The sequence below is a fragment of the Psammomys obesus genome, unplaced genomic scaffold (assembly GCF_907164565.1).
Source record: "Psammomys obesus unplaced genomic scaffold, mPsaObe1.curated_primary_1811, whole genome shotgun sequence".
NCBI classification, from domain to species: Eukaryota; Metazoa; Chordata; class Mammalia; order Rodentia; family Muridae; genus Psammomys; species Psammomys obesus.
The window spans coordinates 28,050,500-28,071,632 of NW_026585504.1; the positions used below are offsets into that span (position 1 = coordinate 28,050,500).

At 43.3% G+C, this 21,133-nt stretch overlaps 1 protein-coding gene across 1 annotated transcript in view; it reads right to left on the bottom strand.

Annotated features, from left to right (window-relative positions):
• Mpped2 (metallophosphoesterase domain containing 2) overlaps nucleotides 1–21,133 on the bottom strand; it is a 170,159-nt gene that overhangs the window by 114,087 nt on the left and 34,939 nt on the right. The window contains exon 3 of the mRNA XM_055604164.1: nucleotides 4,643–4,824. Coding sequence (XP_055460139.1) covers nucleotides 4,643–4,824 — 182 coding nt within the window. The remainder of the gene's footprint in view (nucleotides 1–4,642; nucleotides 4,825–21,133) is intronic.

A 21,133-nucleotide genomic window follows, 5' to 3' on the forward strand; every position in this document is an offset into this window, starting at 1 on the left:
AGCAGTCCATGGGGAGCAGGCCAGTGAGCAGCACCCCCTGTGGCCTTTGCATCAGCTCCTTCCTCCAAGTTCCTGTCCTGTTTGAGTGCCTGTCCCAACTTCCTTCAGTGATGAAGGTAGAGGTGTAAGCCAAATAAACCATTCGCTCCCCAGCTTCCTTTTGCTCATGGTGTTTCGGCGCAGCAGTAGAAGCCCTAATTAGGACACTTCACAACCACCCTGAGGTTGTATATTATCATTATTGTTGATGTTGCTGTTGTTTTTTGAGACAGGGTTTCTCTATGTAGCCCTGGCTGGCTTGGAGCTCAGCTCTGTAGACCAGGTTGGCCTTGAACTCACAGATATCCGCCTGTCTCTGCTTCCCGAGTGCTGGGAATAAAGGCATGTGCTACCACTGTCCAGCTGAAGTAATATTTTTTATTGCCCATTTTACCAAAAAGGGGCCTCAAGAGTCATTCGGGAGGTTAAACAATATATATATATATCAGGAATTATAAAAGTAGGTGTCTTTCACTGCTTATAACTTCAACAAGCTATCCTACTTTTCTGTCCCTGGACTATTAGCAGCTTCAGGTTGATCTTGTGGACTACCTTAGCTCATCTCATAAATTATCCCATATTAATAACTTCCAGCATTATACCTGCCCTGTGGCATATGGACATACTGATGAGAGCCTGCATCTCTGAACCAACAGTGAGCTCCTTAGGGTTTCTCAGGCCTTGTAGCTGGTGGGTCAGGGTGAGAGTGAAGACGAGCAGGACTGAAACCCATCTTTTTTAAATTTTTTTTCTTTTCTTTATTAATTTAATATTTTTATAGCCTGATCCCAGGCCTCTCTCCACTTTCTTCTCAGTCCCGCCTTACATCCATTTCCCCTACCCCCCTCCTTTTCCTCAGAGAGGGGGAAGCCCCCAAGGGGTATCAACCCACCCAGGCACCTTGAGTCACAGCAGGACTGAGTGCACCGTCTCCCACTGGGCCTGACAAGGCAGCCCAGCTGGGGAAAAAAGATCCAAAGGCAAGCAACAGAGTCAGAGACAGGCCCTACTTCCATTGTTACCCGAACCACATGATGACCAAGCTGCACATCTGTTACATAGGTGTAGGGGGCCTAGGCTCAGGCCTTGCATGCTCTCTGGATGGTGGCGGAGTCTCTGAACCCCCATGGGCCCAGGTTAGGTGCCCCTGTAGGTCTTCATGTGGAACCCAGCTTTCAAACATGTACACTATTAGCACCTGGCAAACAGCTACTCAACTTCCATGTGAAGCTGCTGATGAGCTTCCAGCTCCTCCCATGTTCATAAGCTCACGAGCAACTCTTGAAGGCACACTTATTGGTCACACAGCCCCATGTTCAGCAATGAGTAGATGAAGGCAGATCACTGATCTCCTCTGGAGCTTCTTTTACAACTACATTCACTTATCTATAGTGTGTACGTGTAAACACACGTGTGCCACAGTGCATGTGGGGAAGTCAGGTGACAACTTGTGGAAGTTGGCTCTCTCCCTCTACCACGTGGGACCTAGAAACAGAACCGAGGTCCTCACAAGTTGCCCTCATTTTCTAAGTTATCTCACTAGCTCATTTGCACTTTCTGATCTACTAGATGAGCTTGGGGAGAGTTATCTGAAAAGCAGGAATAACGTTAGCAAATAGGTAGAGAGTGCCTGGCCTGTCACTGAACCAGATTGACCCAAGGTAGAGAAATGGAGCATGAGAGAAGATGATGTTGTATGCAAAGAGATCAGGGCTGCAGAGTAGAAGGACAAAAATCTGTTAAAGGTCACTGGACTTGTATGGCCCAAGCTGGTGAGAGTTGAACACTCCTGTTGTGGCAGAGGCTCTAGTCTGACCCTGACTCCTACCTTGTAGAAAGGACTAGAAGTGCCCTTTTCAGGGGAGAGGTTCCTGTCTGAGCCAAGTGGCAGAGTAATCACACACCATCCCTCACCCTCTGAGCACCCTGAGTTGCCCTGGTAACAGTGAGCTATTCTGAGCCTTCTCTATGGGAACCCAGCTTCTCTACCCATTTCCCTTGGGCTCTTGGGCTCTTGTTCTACACCCCTTACTGAGACCTCTCCCTCCCGCCTCGCCTCACTAAATGGGGTGGGGGTTGGGGATAAGAGGGGAAAGGACCTAATATTCAGCCAGGCTTTAGCTTTTTATTTCCTTTTATCATTTTATTTCCTTAGTTACGGCACATTTCCATTTATGGAGTACTTTCCCTTATAAAATCTCCAAGTGTTTATTTCTAATCTACTAAATAATTCCTCTGACCTCTTCTTGTTTTTAGCCTTTAAATATCTGTTGATGGTTCACTCACCACATTTCCCCATTCCATTATTAATGGCCCACAAAACTCACAACCAGCAATCATTTACTGATTAATCTGCACAGAAATCCAGAAAGACGGGTAGTATTAATCCTTAGTTCTGCAGAGGGAAACCAAGGGGAAAAGAGGTAAACTCAGATGCCCAAGGTCAGCAGCTCCACAAGATTATGACAAGGACCTAACCTGTCTGTGATTCTGTAAACACCTCCCCGAGGCCATGCCCTTCCAGGGAAAAAAAAAACAACAACAAAACATGGTCCATACAGCTACTTAATACCTATGTACACTCATATCTTACTCCCAAACAACTTCAGCTGCAGAAAGGTCATTGATAAAGAGTGAGTAAAATGGGGGCTAAAAGCCTGTAACTCCCTCTCCTGTGAATTTGATACCTCCGGCCTTCTTGGACACTGCATTTGCGCACACACACACACACACACACACACACACACACACACCGCAGTTTAAAGACTCCCTGGTCTTTAAAGAGTGGTTAAAATAAAAAGATAATGTTTGAAGGAAAAGTCTGCCGAGGCAAAAAAAAAAAAAAAAAAAATTAAAACTACACCCAACTCTGACACAGGGAGACTAAAAAAGTCTCTTAACGTCTTTCTTTGCATCTCTGCCTTCTCTAAAAGCAAGATCACTCTGCTAAATGACTTCTAAAATATCTGTCTGTTTTAAATAAGACTGAGAACCTACTGAAAGGGCAGAAAATTTAAAAGTTCCCACATCCAATGCCAAGTACATGATAGACTGGTGCATCATTTATCACTAATGAAGCCCGGCTACCAGTGGAAGCATGATGCTGCTAAGTGGCAGAAACAAGAGAACTGTATAGCTCTGGCTTCAGACGGTAACTCATAAGTGGTCTTTTACCCTTAGAAATAAGTCAGTGGAAATAAAAGACATACACATCAGAAAATACACATTTCGGTTCTTGCTGCCAAAGGACAGACTACTATCTGTTTAAATATTTGTTTTAAAATATGTGTCTTACCAAATAAAAGTATAGCCAGTATGTTATATGTTGTCACTAAAAGGGATAAATATGGAAATTACACAAAAACATTTAGTCTTAGCAATAATATCAAGTAAAAGCAGCCAAGGATGATAAGAGATTTGTACTCTGATGACAATTATGTACAAGTTGATAGGCATGCATAAACACACAAAAAAGCAAAATTGTTCATAGTAAAGCTTACTGTTTTTTCTTAATATGTTTTAAACATTTCAATGAGAATTACTGCCAACTATCACACATCTTTTATCATCTTTAATCAATAAATTAAACTTTCCTATACCTTCCTTTAGCTTGGTAAACAAAACAAAACAAAAAAACCCTTAAAGTTTCTGTCTAAATCTCTGGAGTCATTTTCATTGGCTCACAAAATACTCATGACATCTTTCTCCAAAATGTTTTTTGTTGTTGTTGTTTGTTTGTTTATTTGTTGTTGTTTTGCTTGTAACTATATAATTCTTCAGTGTCTTCAGAAATGTTTTACCCTTCTTTTCTTATTTTATTTACAGTTTTTATTTTTTATGGTGCTGGATTGACCAGCTGCTTTGCAGATGAACAGGGGGTAGGCATGAACTCAACCACTGATCTGTGCCCAAGTCTTAGAGCTCTCTTCTACTCCAGGTGTGAAGAACTCCAAGGTGGCCTTGGCATGCTAGTATCTGCCAGCAGCCCTTCCAGGACCCAGCGTTTTGCTAAACTATAGAGTCTCCTCTTCCTCCTTCCTCCCCCCCTTCCCCCATGTTCAAGAAAATCTGATGAGTTTTATGTCCGGACACGTGATGTCTGGAAATCCTGGGGCATCGTGCAGGAAGGACACTGGGGAAAGCTGCTTCTTGGCAGTACTAAGCTAAAGAGGAATTGTATGCTTTTAGAGGAACTTTCACATCCTGTTACTTAATATTCTCTTACTGCCAGGCCATTTGTACAATTTTACTCATGATACCTTGGAAAGACTAGAGCCAATGAATTAAAAATACGGTCCTAGGCCTTGTGTGTGTGCCAATGTCCTCATTGAAGCAGGATGAGAGAGATGAGATTGCTTTCAGAGCTTCCGATCTCTTTGCCCCAGAGCCGCTGAGGCCAGACACTGAAAGGATGCACAGTAAAATTAAATATCTAAAAATTCATCTTTAATTAACAAAATTGGATTAAAGCTAGACATCACAGCATATCATACAAGAAATGGCTGAGCTGGCTTCCAAGTGCTCTAATTCAATTAGGACACAGTGAGTGACACTCAGACCAGGAAAGGTTAATTGGGGCCGCCAGAACGCAATCATTCCTTACCTAACCAGTCATTAAACTTCTTAACCTCTGAGGGCAGTCCCAGCTCGGTGAAATCGCCTGTGTGGAGAAGGATGTCCCCATAAGGCATCTGGATACCATCTGTTCTGGAGTGCGTGTCTGAGATGCAGACAAACCGCGTGTGGCCCGCTGGTTTTGGAGTGTCATATGGGATGGGGTCGACCCTAAAGTAGACATAATAGATCCCGTAACAGTTAAACATGTTAATAGTCATCACACATACATATTGACTGTCATCATGCACACACGCAAACAATCCAAAATGAGGACAGAACGGTCCACAGTAGGGAGGGTCACCTGGGGGATGCAAAGAAGACAGCATCTCTCATCTACGGTCCCATTAGAAAAATTCAAAATGTGTTACTTACCTGGTTAAAAAAAAATAAAAGAGTCAGAAAAAGCCCAAGCAACTGATAGTGATTAATACTGAAGTTTCAGGATATTGAGCCCCCAACTGAGGAAGCAAAATTATGTTCTTTCTCTCATCATGCTTCCACTGATCCCAACCACTCATTAGGAAGCCGATACCTCATTTATTTCTTCTTAAACATGCATAGCTTAAGCAATGAGCTAATTTACAGAGAGCAGCCTGCGCATGCTCAGCCATGAGATGCAGAAACAGCATTTATGGGCCAGTTTCCTTTCCAAACCCATTCTCATGTCTGCAGATTTTTGCTACAAGATTTACTGATCAAGTTGTGGGAAGGCAAAGTAATGCCACATATGACAGTTTTTCTTGCCATTGTTTTGTTTTGTTTTGTTTGTTTGCTTGTTGTTGTTGTTGTTGTTTTTAAGCATACTAGAAGAACTTTGTCAAATTCATCTTCACCATCAAGAATTACCTATAGTCCAGGTTACACTTTAGGTTACAAGGGATGCTCAGACACTCAGACACGTTGGGCAAACATTCTCTTTGGTACAAATAGCATGTCTTCTAATGGATCTGTATATACCTGTGTATGCATTAATACATGTATAGTACCAGACACCTAAACACTGTGAAATTACATGAGGGCCATAAGAACCAAAAGGCAAAGTGATCAGCCCAAAGCAAAGAAAATGAAACAGAACATTTTCATTTAATTGAGTGTAACAAAGTGTGCCAAATAAACTTGATAAAGAAATGCAAATCTGACTCTTGGAGCCTACACTTTTAATTATTTAAGAGGTTTGTTCCCGAGTTAAAGATGGTTTAACTGTTATCAACTCTCTGCCGGCATCCTCCTTTAATTTCTCTGTGGGCATGTGCACTTATTGTTGGATGGCAGAGGGAAAGCAGCAGTTATAAAGGCGAAGACAAGGTCACCAGAGAAGCAACTAAGCAGTGTGGAGGTTGGAGAGTAAAACATTAAACATAGAACCGTATTTTATATCACAGCCCTGCCCTTGACAGTTGGCAAGCATCAGAGCACACAGTGAAATACATGCAAACTTCTGATGCAGAATGCCTCTGCGGTATTTATTTAATTTCTTTTTCTCTATCTCTTTACAGAAACAATTTCTTTAACAAGGTAACTGCAGTAAGAAAATAGACATTCGTATGCAGCCTGGGTAGCCCTTAAATTTCTTCCATGTGAGCCTCATCTTTTCATCTTTGCCAAAGAAGCAAAGTAAAGAAAAAGAAAGAAGGGTGAGGAGAGAGAAGAGTGAGACAAAGTCAGGAGCTGGGATGCAGCCAATCTAATTAGAGATCCCCAAATAAAGTTCAACCTGTACAAAATACAGCCATGGCCTTTTCCCGTCAAGGATATGGACAGAGCGAGTTTACGAGCCCACTGATCTCATCCTATCGGTGGGCCCTTTTTATTATATCCAACAATGCTTTCTCTTTTAACATGGGAAATTATTCAGTCTTTCTTTCGATCACAGAGACTTTTGCGCTCAGCTCACTCAGCTCACTCAGAAACTCAGGCTCCCACCTCAACAACCTCTCCTGTTCTCTGAAAGCAATTTTCCCAGAGAATGGGTGAGTGTTCCTCTCACCCATTAGCTGATTGTCACCCCCTAAAAGCGACAGGTAAGGCTCTTAGACAGAAAATCCAGCTGCTTACTCTAATGCGGCTGCTGCATTCAGACCCAACTGACCAACATTTGAAAGAGACGTTATTATTGGATCATTAAAAATAAGAACAAGTTAAGGGAGTGTGCATAGCTGTGTGTGAACGTATCTTTGTTTTCCAGTGTTTATCCAACTGATGCAGCACATGGACAATTCTGCCAAGACACCAGCAAGGCTACTGCATCAAAATACCTGGAAGTCCACTGCAATATATCAGAGGGTCACTGAAGCCTTCATTTTGAATTAGGTAGACAGAAAGTAGCACAGGCCATTGTCAACACACACACACACACACACACACCTTTTGGTCTATGAATCTGCAGCCAATCATCATACTGTGCAGAACGTTTCCCCATCTTTACTACATGTTGGACAGGGAACTTTGGGGAACCTTGGAGAACACCACTCACTCTTTGAGTCACCTCAGCTCCCTTCTGTGCCCTCCCACATCCTCCAGAGAAACATGTACATGCCCAATACATGTACATGTAATGAATATAGTCCAAGGTAATAGAAATGGGGGGTGGAAGCGAGAAAAAGGGTGAAAATGCCTCACTTTCGCATTGGGCCAGAATGAGTTGAAGAGGCCAAGTTAGACAGAGACATGCAGAGACCTGTTACTCATGGACTCAACTGGCATGATATTATCAAAGAGAAATGGTAGGCATTTGGGAGATACTAGAAGAATGGTTGAAGAAAGGGGTTGGGAATAGTGGGGAGGATTTAAAAAATGCATACACACACCCTGAGCTTGAGATAGTAAGGCCCTTTCCTACAACACGAAGTTCAAAGCAGGAGATGGCTGCAGAAGATAAGATAGGGCACCACCAGGGCCACACTGTGGGACAGCTTGGTAAATATCATCTGGGAGTCAGCAGAAGGAAGGCATCCCCACCCACAATCTCCCAAATCGACAATACGATGTCTGGGACAGTAGGTAAGTTTCAGTGGAGATAATTAAAGTTGAGACAACCCTGCGGAAAACTAGTGTTTCCTTACTGGGCATCTGATAAACACCTTGAAAGGGCAAGTCAAGACAGCCGGATGCTTTTGCTACAAAGAACGCCTGGGGGGACTCTGCTGGAGGCAGATCTACCAGTTCACCTGTGGGAACAACACTCACACTCCATTTTCCTCTGTAGTCAATAGCTTTGCCACTTACTACTCATGCTACTGACTTCTCAGATGACCCAACATTTTCCCTAGGGCATCATGTCAAGCATCTTAAGGAAGTGAGTATTTTACCAAGACCATCAAAGCCCCAGGGCCAGATTCAAACATCAGAGTGAGATTTGCACATACTTCTGAGTACTCCCAGGGGAAAACAAGATGACATGGAGAGATGAGAAGAAAACACAATATCATAAAACCTCAAAGCAGGGCAAAACCTTACTAAGTGTCTGGTTCAATACTTTATACAATGCTTAAATCCCCTCTACCCTGTCCCTGCCTAGCTGACATGAATTTCTAGCCCAAAGTTTGCAGAGAAAAAAAGATCTCAAGCTTCCTCTCTTCTCCCAGTGCCATTCCAGTTGTTAAAATTCTCCTCATTACACAGTTTTGGTTCCAGCCAGCCAAACAACAGAAGTTCTACCCATAGATTTGGGTGGCTTTCAACTTTGGCCCTAGGACTTCCTCTGCAGTGGACAGTGGCCATTGCAGAGACTCACAACTGGTCAACACGTTGAGTATAGATGACTCAGTGCTCAGCTATGGGTGGGTTGTTCTCCCAAGCCCTCGCCATCCAAAGCTCAGGGAACCTCAAGGTAGAGGGAGCTTAAAGAATTTTAGAACTTAAGATGGTGAGGTGAACTGTGAAACACTGACTTCTGTGCTTGATATGGCTGCTCCACACACCACTCCCCTCACAACAGCTATGGTTAACCATACAAAGCCTGTCTAAGATCAAACCAGTTAAAAGCTAGCACAGATGCTAAGAGACCCTACCCTACTGGAAGAGCTACTGGCTGTCCATGGCTGCTGAAGAACAAAGAGTCACCTTTTTGGGGACATGAGGTCACTGCTAAGTTACTCATGGCTCAGTGAATGACCAGACACCCATGTGCATATGGGCAGCACCAACGCATTGATAACAAAAAAGGAAAAGAGGAGAGCAAGCTGATGGGGGTGGGGGAGAAGTGAAGGCACTAGGGAACTAGTGCTGTATAGATATGAACAATATACACAGTACAAATGTATGGAATTTTCAAAGTATTTTAAAAAAATGTTTAACCCCCCCACACACACACACACACAAAAGATTGTAGCTCCAGACCAATTGTGCATCTCTAGGGAAAGTAAGCATGGCCTAGGGATCCTATTGAATTACAATTGTGAGTCATTTGCTTTGGGCGAGTTTCTCAATTCCTTTGAGCCTCGTTTCTTCCCATCTATAAAATGAGAGCAACAATGCCTAATTCGCTGTGCTGCTGTGAAAATATAAACCGTCAAGTACAGCGTACGCACAAAACACAATGCTCTGGAAATCGCAGTCGGGAAATAAGAGTAAAGTAAGCGTGGCTCCAGAGCCAGACCCTGAGTCCCACTTCCCAGGAATGAAGGTGTCAGCTGACTGTCCCTGTGTCAAAGCATCAGAGATGAATAACTTAAAAGGGGGAAAGAGTTCCTTTGACTCATCATCGCAGGGGTTCACAGTCCCTTGACCCTGTTGCTTTGGGCTTAAGGCCACACGTCAAGGGAGTGTATGTTGGACCAAAGTCGCTCTCATCTTTGTGGCTACCAGTGGCAGAGAGAAGAGGCCCAAGGTCCCACTACTGCAAGAATATGCCTTCCCAGCTTCACTTCCTTCCATGAGGCTCCACTTCCGACAGACGACCTGCACCACTTCTCAACAGCAACCACAAAGTAGTAATGCGACCTTTAACAGAGCACGTGGCTTTGGGACATTTCAAATTCAAGTCATGCACAATGTAAAATCACATTAAGTGGTTTAACCCTTTGCCTGGCTCCTTCATCTAGAAAAAAAAAAAGAGAGAGAGATATAATAGTGCCTGTTGCCACATGTGTACATATGCATATAATAGCACATACACATGAAAATAAAAAGGAGATCTCTCTCACACACACCATATGGCGCAATAATGAAAATAGAACCCACACTGAAAATGTATTTCCTGCCATTGATGCTTCTTGCTCCTCCTTACACATTCTGAAATAATAAGAGAGTAAGAATCCAGTCCCTTTCCCACACAACAGTTCTCCGAATATTTGAAAACATCTCCTGTGAACCTCTGCAATCTTTATGTCAGATGAGTGGCCAGTTTATCCAGTTTTCCTGTGTGTGCCAGGGAACCTAGTGACGTCAGAGCTCTGGGAGCCTATCCTAGGTACAAGATACTGGCTGGAACCTCTCCATTTGTGGTGTCAGAACTCATTGTCTGTGTGAATTGAGAGAACAATGAGTCATTCATGAAAAACAAGTGCTAAACTAACCACAGGGAGCTCCAAGTGATCGTCTCACACTCATTTCCAATTAATTCCCCATTTTGTTTTGTCTTGTTTTATACGAGTCTTTTACCTTTGTATATGTTTGCACACACATATCTATCTGGTGACCTCTGAGGCCAGAAAAAGGAGTCAAATCCCCAGGAACTGGAATTACAGGTGGTTGTAAACTACCATGTGGGTGCGGGGAACAGACCCTAGGTCCCCAAAAAGAACACCAAATACTCTTAACCACTAAGTCTCTCTCCAACCCAGGAGCAGTGGCACACACCTGTAATCTAGGAACTTGGGGAGACAGAGGCAGGCAGATCCCTGTGAGTTCAAGGCCAGCCAGGTCTATAAACATGAGTCCGGGACAGCCAAGAGTACACAGAGAAACCCTGTCTTGAAAAACCAAAACCAAAAAGAGAGAGTGAGAAAGAGAGAGAGAGAATCTCTCCAGCCTCTAAGTATACCAATTTTGTGCCATATCTCAAATGTTATTTCTGAAGCTTAAGTAAATGCTGGGTGTTCAAACAAATGAAGTATTTCATTATTTAGAACTGACACATTGGTGTTTTTTTACCAACCCTCCCCCAAATATCATAATACTACTGCTTCCATTATAGTGTCTTCTGACTAAATCTATTTTTTCTCCTAATAACTAATTTATACAGTATTGCAAGTCTCATTAATAAATCTTTAGTGAAAGTCCTTACAATGTGGCATGGATTTATCCTCTAGAGCAGGAGCTCTAAAACCTTTGTGTATACAATTAGCCTCTCATTAGTGTGAGAGCCGAGTGTGACCCTTATCAAGCACTCTAACAGGATCTCAATGTATTTATCACCTCCTGTTCCACTCTGAACCCATCGTGTCATGCTTATGCAATGTGCTGATTTTATCTGCAAAAGCCTTCCAATGTGACATTAAAGTGTTCATTTTTAACACAGAGTATTTCAGAAAGCATGAGAGCTAAAATTACATGTGCGCTATTATAACAGCGGAACCAGACATTTTGTCTGATAAAGACAAATACAAAACCTGCAAGGGGAAAAAAAAAAAGAACACATAAGGAATGGGGCTGGAGAGGTGGATCAACAGGTCAGAGCACTGACTGCTTGCTCTTCTGGAGGACCCAGGGCTCAATTCCCAGCATCCACACAGCAGCTTGCAGTTGCCAGTTACTGTAGTTTGCAGTGATCCAGATGTCCTCTCCGGCCTCCTTAGACACCAGGCATGCACTCGGCGCCCAGACATGCATACAGGCAAAACACCCAAACACACAGAAACAAGTTTTAAATAAATAAATACATAAATACATAAATACATAAATAAATAAGGGTCAGGCTAAGAATTATAGAGCTTTTACACTGAAAAGGGACTCCGCCCAACTAAACCTGTGTCTTTGGTAAGCAAAAGCTTCACTTTGCCTTCTTCAGTTCACTGTTAATTTCTTAAGGATCTTACGGTTCTCACACAAATTTACTTCTTAGTTTGTGCCTGAAGAGTATTATCCAACGATGCCATGTTTGTCCTATTTTTTAAATTACACATTAAAATAAATGAAGTTTTATCTAAGGTTTATCTACTCTAACACATCTCACCCAACACCAATAATAACGTATCTCACACTTTGGAAAACACTGACTGGTGTAGAGTGATTCACATCCCCTGAGGCACGAGGATGGAGCTAACCTCCTGTTTTCAGAGCTTGCAAGTCCCTTCTCTTTTCATCCACTTAGGTTTTGGAACTTATGAACCTGAAGAATATATAATGACTGCAAAATGGTAAGATGTGGACCTGTGAGATTGCTCAGTTAAAAATGCTTGTTGTCAGGCCTGACAACTTGAATTCCATCTGTGGGACCTGCATGGAAGAAGGAGAGAACCAACTCCTGAGAACTGTCGTGACCTACACACACACACACTCACGCGTACACACTCATATATACACACACAATTAATTAATTAATTAATTAATTAATATTTGATTAAAAAATCCAGTAAATCAATCCCCTAAACTCTGTCAGTCAATCATATTTAAAGAGAACTCAATTCTTATGAAAGTTACCATTATATTAAGTCTCTCAAAATCTTTCCTCACATATAATAGCATACCAAGGGAAGGAACAACAGAAAAGTTCAATTTTTAAAATATTGCTGGACATAGTAGCCTTCATTCTTAAAGACTTTAAGTCACAAGCACAAACTTGTGATTTTAAATGGGGGTCTGTGAAGAGGGACTGATTCCACTGATAAACCTTAAAATGAGCCCATAACCATGGAGTCCAGGGCTGTGTGCTCTTACTATGTGTGTCCTTCGAGGACCTGAACAAGTCACTTTCTCTTTTCCTTGTAAATAGAAAGAGAGCCAGCTCCAACCGCTACAAGGCTCCTGAAAAACAATTCAGCATCTTCTCCCTCCAGCCCTCACTCCCTCCTTCTCTCCTTCTCTGTCTCTCTTAAACAGGGTCTAATGTAACCCAGGCAGACCTTGAGCTTATTATGTAGGCAAGGCTAGGTGATGAATCTTGAGCCTCCTTCCTCTTCCTCCCCAGTGCTGGGACTGAGGGCAACTGCCTTCATGCCTGGGTGTTAAGAGCTCTTCATCTTTTTTGTTGTTTCAACTTCACATTCTGCTTCCCTGGCAATGTTAACTGCAGTCCAGATCCACCCAAATACAGTCAGAACTAGTGAGACTTTGCAGAAGAGCAATGGAATGGCAAATCCAGCCTCCGGGCAGAGCTTCGAGGGATATCTGCTGCAAAGGGGGACAGAATACTAGACATCACATGAAACCAAAGGGAAAGGCATTCCGTCTAACTACAGTACTTCCAAAATGGAGCTGCTCTCTTCTTCCTGAAACTACAAGCTGATGAAGCTTTCCCGGTTTGGCCACCACACCTCAGAACCACCACAGAGGTAAAGGAGTGTGCGAGGCAGAACCAGGTCTATAAATACATTCCCATTTGCACCGAGGGCACCGCCTCCCTGAAACTGCAGAACCGCCGTATCAATGCAGTTCTGTCACCAACTAATTACAGAGAACAAAGCCCAGTGCACAAGTGCATGCTGCCTCTATTTGTTTCTGGGTACAAGAGCACAGTGCCGACGTTCAGTGAATATTAAGTGGTAACCATTTAAATCGCCAGGCACTGCGGTGTGTGTGAATTCGCAGTCCTACAAGTGCGGTGACATTCGAGGAGGTGCTGGCATCCCATCAGGCTGGCTACTGTATCAGCCTTGGAAGTCTCTCAGATGGTGCAGAATAAGGTGTAAGTAACCCACTGGAAACATTCGGGGTTAAATGTCTGCCTCTGCTCCGATGTGACAGCCGTACCGGTTAGCTTAAAATTCCAGATAACGGTCCTACACTTGCAAAAAGGTGACATAGGACCCCTTCCTGAGAGTTCATTCTTCCAGGCAGTCAGGTGGTCAGAGAAGTCAGTCAACAACCATTTCTTAACCACTTCTTTGTATGTGTGCCAGGAACCATGCAGGGTGCAAGGAGAGCAAGGAACCCTGCCACAGTCTACAAAGTCTCCATTAAAATGACTACCGGCAAGCATCTCGGTTACTTGGTCATTGCACAAGGGCTTACTGAGCACCTCCTGGAGCCCACAGGCTGCTCTAGGTGTTATGGAGGCATCTGTAAGAAGCACGGAGACGGCCCCTGGGCCATGTGAGTGGAGCATATGGGAAACCACATGCGAGCATGATGACGGAAGACTTTGGCAACGTGTGGGATGAAGCAGAACACAGGGGTCGCTGCCTGGATGTGGGTAGTAGGGATAGGGCATTCCTGTGGGTTCTGAGTGTGTCAGTGTCAGGAGCACAGGGAAGGGGACTGGGGAGTGGGGTTCTGTCACTTTTAAAGGGTCAGAAAGACGGGACCCAAAAGCAGCCCAAAGCTGGAATTTGACTTTGAATAAAAACAAACATAGAACTTTAAAGGTCGGGAAGAAATAAGGGTCATCCAGGGAGTAAGGGTGGTGGGGAGCTACCAAGCCTGTTGGGGACTTGGGAATAAGCAGGTGGAGGTGGAAGAGCATCCCCCAGACAGTGAGAAGCAGAAGTTTGAAGCCCAAGTTAAGAGTGGAGGGAGGCTGAGCCAGACAGCACAGCGCCGGACTATGGAGCTGGAGCCCCACAGCTTCAAAGGGCTCTACATTTTAGGAACGCTGACGTGACTCCACACAGGGGAAGAGAGGAGGAGAGCAAAGGAAGAAAGGTCAGCTCAGCAGAGACCACAAAAGCCACGGACACAGGGCAGTACAGCCAAGCTGAGTCAGAAAGGGAAAACAGGGCTGGGAACATGAAGGAGAGGCAATAGGGAAGTGATGCCATCATGCACAGACTCATCATAATCATACTCACACACAAGGAGTGTGTATGAGCAGCCAACTAGGCACCATGGTTCTGCAGCCACAATCTGACCACAGAATGCTGTTTTGCTATCGCCATGACAATGTTAATGGATGGTAGCAGCTGTATTTATTTAGATGCCAGGCACTGTGCACTGTGCAATACAATAGGGAAAAAGAGAGAGAGAGAGAGAGAGAGAGCAGGGCCACTTCAACTACGTTCTACAGGTCCTTGCTGGTTTCTTTTTCCAGCTCTGATTAGGTGATAAGAGTCACAAAACCAGTCATGCGTAAGGTAAAAATACAGTCTTAACCCGAATATGGAAAACTATGTAAATAAGTGAGCAGTTTCTAAGATAATAAGTGAGCCATTTTAAGACCTTTAACAAGGTTTTAACATTTAATTACTTTTCAAAATTAATCCAACATAATGATTTTTACACTTACTAGTTATGTCTCTATAGGCTGTTTTGAAACGACAAAGCCTATATTTTTTACCCCTTGCTGAAATGGCTAACTAACTTGATTAGTGGCAAAAATTACATCTACCCACAACCCATGGAAGACTAAAGACTAGCTTCTCCCCGCTCTGGAGTGGGGGAGGGAGGAATGCTGCCAAGGTAGAGTTCTACAGAGTATATGCTTCTCCACGAGTGGCTATGGTTTGCTTTATCCGCGTTCCTAAAGGCAGAGCGCAGTGGCCAGTGAGCTAGCGACTCTGTGGAGAAGAGAATGCATGGTAGGTCTGACTGGAACCCCAGTGCTCAATTTACTTCTAACAGCAACACAGGCAATGCCATCCATCATGTTAATTCAATTTCTGCGAGCACAGCCCAAGCTTTGCCTGGGTTTTCCTGTTGTCGGACACGACAAGGCCTACCAGTAAGAATGCTGGGCAACTGGTCTTCCCTACCCTTTTTTCAATTAGCTTCTTTATTTAATCTCGTGGTTAAAAACCTTAGCCCATAGGCAAAATCCATCCCAGTGTCTATTTTTGTAACGTTTTATTGGCAAACAACGACATTCATTTCTTTAACTATTGTCTATGACTGCTTTCAATACACCAGGACAGAGTTTTATAGTTACAACAAATACCATATGGCCTTTAAAGCCTAAAAGCTTTACTATCCGGACATTTAGAGGATAGGTCATACACATGCACCCATGTACTCACAGGAGATCAAACACTCAAAAAAGCAGTGAGACCTCGCCATGAATATGCTGCCTTTCTAAGGGAAAAGAGGAAGAGACAGAGAGGGCCTAGGCAAGGATGCTTTTGAGGGAGGAGGCCTAGGGCCTTGGAGAGAGACAGGAGGAAGAATCGTTACGGCATAATTCACCCACAGATCTTCTCTCCTGTGACAGCATTCAGATGTCTTTGGTTGATCAAACTTCTGGGAAGGACAGGAATGACAACTGAGTCTCTTGGAGAAACTACCTTCAGGCAGATAAGCAGAATTTGGAGAAAGACTCTTGAGCATTTGATATTTTTCAAGGGACTCAGCAAATAAAATAACCAGGATATCACATCTGGGTATGACCCAGCCCGAGCTTCCATAGAGAGGTTTGTTGTCTCTGGATTCAGTCACTCAAAAGACACGTGTTTCTTTTATTTTAAGATTTATTTTGTGGCTACTTATGTGGATGTGTTCAGTGTATGATATATCTGTGTGAGTGCAAGTATCCAAAGGGCTGGAAGAGGGTTGCAAATACCCTGGGTGTGCGGTTACAGATAGTTGTAAGCTGCCATGAGGAAGCTGGGACTGACCCCAGGTGGCAGAGCAAGCAGCAAGCGCCTTTAACCACTGAGCCATCAGTCCAGCCCAACTGAAGACTGAGAGAGCCGGCTTCCCTGTTTGGTAATAATGAGGCCATCATTATCAGCCCTGCTTCTCTTCCCTGGCTGGGGCTTTTTGTGCATTGTTACCTTCTATCTTCCGAAAACTCTGGGGGCACGGTGTATCTGTGCACTTTGTTTGTGTTCTCCAAACCTCACTGGTGGTCTGTCACCGATCTTGGAGGTTTGCATTTAGATCCGAACCTGGCTAAATCCGTGTGCCCTTTGCTATCCAATAGCGGTAGGGAGGAAAATATACAGCTTTCAAGCAGTTATCCCCTGAAGGCAATGCCCACGCCTCTGGAAGTTACGTGACCTAGTAGAAAGCTGCCTTATCCTTTGGGCTACTCTAAACTTGTGCAATTTGCAGAGCACTGAATGCAATGGGGAAAAAAAAAAAAGGTTTGTCTGTATATGCAAATAAACTGCATTCAGGGGAGAGTCAACTAACTCCTGTTCTAATTTTCTGTGTACTTGTAAATTCGTTCAGTATTTTTCATTCCATATTAGATTGCATAGCTTTCTGCCCCACACCACCATAAAAGTTGGGATAGTACCACAAGAGGCTATTTCTATCATAATAAATCTTGACTTTTCATATAATCAACATGCCAAAAATTATATATATATATATATATATATATATATATATATATACACATACATGTAGCACATACATACATAAATAAATACATGCATACACACACACATATGTATATGGAGGGAAGAAAGAGCAAAGTGGCTAAGAGATCAGGGCCTGCCTGTGCACCATGGCTCTACCCCTCCCTACTATGAGACCCTGAACAAGTGACTGAACTTGTGGAAGCCTCAGATCTTTCATCTGTAAACTGGGGTGATGATAAGGCTTGCCTCGAAGGCTGAACAAAAACATAACTACCGCAATGGTACAGCGCCCGTGTGTGCTCCCCCTAAGCTACCTGCATTGAAAACTTAACCCCAACACAACACTGTAGAGGTAGCACCCCTGCCTACTGATGGACCTACATAAAAGAAGCAGTATTTAAAACTGGAAGGGAAAGATGGAAAGGAAAGAAACAATGATGTCTTCAGTTCAAGTTTACAAGGAAGAGTTTTCAGTAAATGCCTTTACAAGGCGACACTCCCCAAATTTGTTAAAGCTTTTATTTCTCCTTCACAATTGCATTAAGATTACTAGAGCCCAGTAGGACTTATTACCCAAATATTAATTTTTACAAAATCTGAACACTAACCATTACTACAGTTAATACTGCTCCCCCAATTAATTCAATATCTTTCAGTAATAAAGTGGATTTTTTTTAAATTTAAAACTTTATAAGCAACAGAAATGCACAAGTAAAGATTTCTGTGCCCGAAGTAAGAATCAAATTGCTTCCATATCAAACAACAGAATGCAACAGCTAGCCTACATGCGTGCACACACACACATATATGTATACACATTAAATAACACACAAATCCTGCGAGACCCTGGTTTTACTCTCAGGAAGACCCACTTTCTTCCTCTGTTTGGTCATATGTCATTTTTACACTTCATTGGTCTCATGATGGTTTGCGCCCAAATCTTACTTGTTCTGCTCCAAATCAGTCGCTTCTTGGGATACTACAGACTGTAGCGAATCCTCAGTTCCGTGTCAACATTTGCTAAAGACTTAATAGAGCTTCTTCCCCCACCCTGTTTGTGTAACTCCAGCTGCACTTCCGTTTTCGCTTCTTTCTGTGTATTTGTGTGGATGCTAAACTGCGCAAGATGCACTCTTCACATGTGCATTCTGACGAGCAGCTTCCTGTAGTCTCCACAGCCAGCCCCGCTAGGGTGCAGCTATCTCTGCTAAAGCCCTGGGGAGTAAGATGAAAGAGGGCTTAGTTCATTCTCTCTGCAGAAACATGCCTTCCTTTAAAAAGAAAGGAAGAGAAAAAGCTACTCTCCCCAGGTTCCGCCTGTGCTGTGGTATCGGATATTGTCCCAGCCACATCTCTGGGTTCTGCCTTGTGATAGTTTCAAGTTCTCTTCCTTGTGAGGAGGTGAACACGTAACTGCCACCATCCATAAAGGCTGATGTGAGTGTACTTAGCTAAAGGGCACTGCAATAATTTTTCTTTTCCACATGATAAAGTTAGCCTTGCAAATTCTGTGGCTCACGGTCTGCTTTAAATCGTCTTTTGGGAGGGGATGACTAGGGCACCCTTCCTTCCAGTGTAGTCACAGTAATATAAAACATGGTGGCTCCCCTGTCAAGCCTTGGAATAGTTCTCCAGAAAATGAAAAGTCGTTGTAGCAGGTGATGTCCCCAAATGGGTACTGTAGGGAAGCAGGCTCTGCTGAGACACTGAATCTGGTTAGGGCTGAGGCTGGGGCTCTCTCTTCTGTAGAGACAATGGAAGTCCCATGGGAACCTAAGATTTGGAGAGAACTGAGGAAAGGTCTCTGAAAAGATTGCTCTCCCACAGCAAGGGTCTCATTCTTGCCTCACAACACTAGAAGCTGCGGTGCAGTGGGAATAGAATATATACATATTTTTTTCCTATTTACTCTTACTCTCAAATGGTTAATACAGGACTAGAGCCCATCATTACTCACACTACTATGGGAATTGGAAAACTGCAAAAAGTGGCAGGAATTTCAATGCGAGCTTACGGCGGGGGGGGGGGGGCTTCCTGATCACTGGTGGCAATGAGTAATGCAGCAAAGATGGGCAGTCACTTGGTCTGAGTACAGACAAGCTTACACAGACACACAGTCAGCCACTGTGTCCGTCTGGTGATCCCCCGCCCCCACCTCATGCTTACACAGCTTGCAGGGCAGAAAGCAACAGTCTCTCTTCACCCTCCCCTCACTCCTGAGAGAAAGTGCAAACAGCAACGGCCCTGTCAGGAGATCCACTATCAGCCAGAAGGCACAGCCTGGGGAAAGATGCATTAAGTTCTCCTACTAGGCTCTCTCTGAGTTGAGCATTTCCTTGGTGAGAGGCAGCAAATCAGCCAGATGGGTGCACTGCATTGCAATGCTTCTGGGTGAAAGCTTTTCCACCCCGAGGGACTCAGTATAACTCACAGACTTGTTCCGTGCAGGCTGCACTCCCACAGAAGAGCCAGAATAATGACTTCAGTCCAAGAAGAGCTCATGATTCACCCCATTGCTGTCTGCTGCTCACCTTCATGTTTGCCGAAAACATTCAGTGGAACCCACACCCTCTGAGAACCCTTCCTCATGCATAATTCCGTCCCATCTTTACCTTCTGGAACATGGTTACTATTCCACAGGGAGGCTAAGGCCCGGAGGGCTGAGTGACTTTCTTAAAGCCAAAGTCAACAGTAGAACTGGGAACAGGCTCCAAGCTTCTCAACTCCCAGTAATAAAAATAATAGCTGCCATCAATGAGCACAGTAACCATCGGTTGGGCACCGTGCCAAATGCTTTACAAGCATTACCTCATCTATTCACTGCAAGAAGCCTATGAGGTAGGTATTAATCCCATTTTACAGATGAGAGATACTGGGCTATGAAGTTAAATAATTTCCCCAAGGTCAGAACCACCATAAAGCATGAAGCCTCAACTACAAGAGAAGTCTGACTGACTCCTAGGATTATTCACTGTTACATTGCCTCCCTGGCTGATCCCTTCCTCCAAGCAATCCAATGCTCAGTGGGAGAAATACAAGTTTTCTTCAGATTTCAAATAAATTACTAGTAAGTACCCAATAAACTTCTTAAATTCTAGTTTTAACAACTTTAAAAATGCCAAACAGAAAATACTTTAAAAACCAAAAACATCTATCCTCTGTCAGGTGTTTTTACTGGTCCAAATGTCATTGGCTTCCATCTCTTATTTCATTTGAAAGAAAAGCAAATGGCTTAATATAAATTCCTGCGTGAATTTTACTAGACTCCAGAGAAAACTTCGTGAGCACAGTAGGTTCTGGAGACAATTGGGCACAGATTTAAATTCCAAACACACAAACTGACAACCTCTGAGATGAAGCAAAAGCTAAACCTGCTCCAGTTTTGAATTTGCATTTAGGTAAAAATACTTGCTTCCTAAGGATACTGTGGAGAAGTAACAAAAAGCCACTAAGCACAAGGCAGAGGACCACTAATTATAGTATTATTGTTTCTCTGCTATTTCTGCCTCAGAATTGCCCTAATTTAAGCAGGGTGATGGAATCTGAATACTCTCCTTGATGAATTGCTCCACATACAGTCAAGGTATAAACAGAGGACAAAGCACCCAGGCCCTCACTAGAGGATATCGGACTCTCTAAGCCAGCCCTGCCCCTGCCTGGTACCATTAAAACTGTCAAGTCTTCAAGGGCTACCTCATGCTCCTGTCAAATAGGTGTTATTTTACACACAACAATGTGTTAATCCAGTCAACCAGAGTAAGCAGGAAGGCCAGGGATGAGTGAGTGTCCCTGTGCACAAAAAACAGTTTTCCCAAAAATATAAGAAATTATGTTTTACTATTAAAAAAAAAACTTGCTTCTCTAATTATAAAAATGTAGGCTTACTAAAGTTAGGGAGAACTTTAGTAAAATTAAGAGTGCACACATATAAAAAGCAAAGAAAGATTGACCCATAATTCTTCCTCCCAGAAATAGCTACTAGTAACATTTTGGTATCTTTCCGCTTCCTCTTTCTTCTATGATGTTTTTTTAAACATAATTGGGATCATTATGTGCTCAAAATGTTATATTCTAGGTTTTCTTCTTTTTGTGTGTGTTTTTTCTCCTGTTGCACTTCAGTCATTATATCATCAGCATGTTGA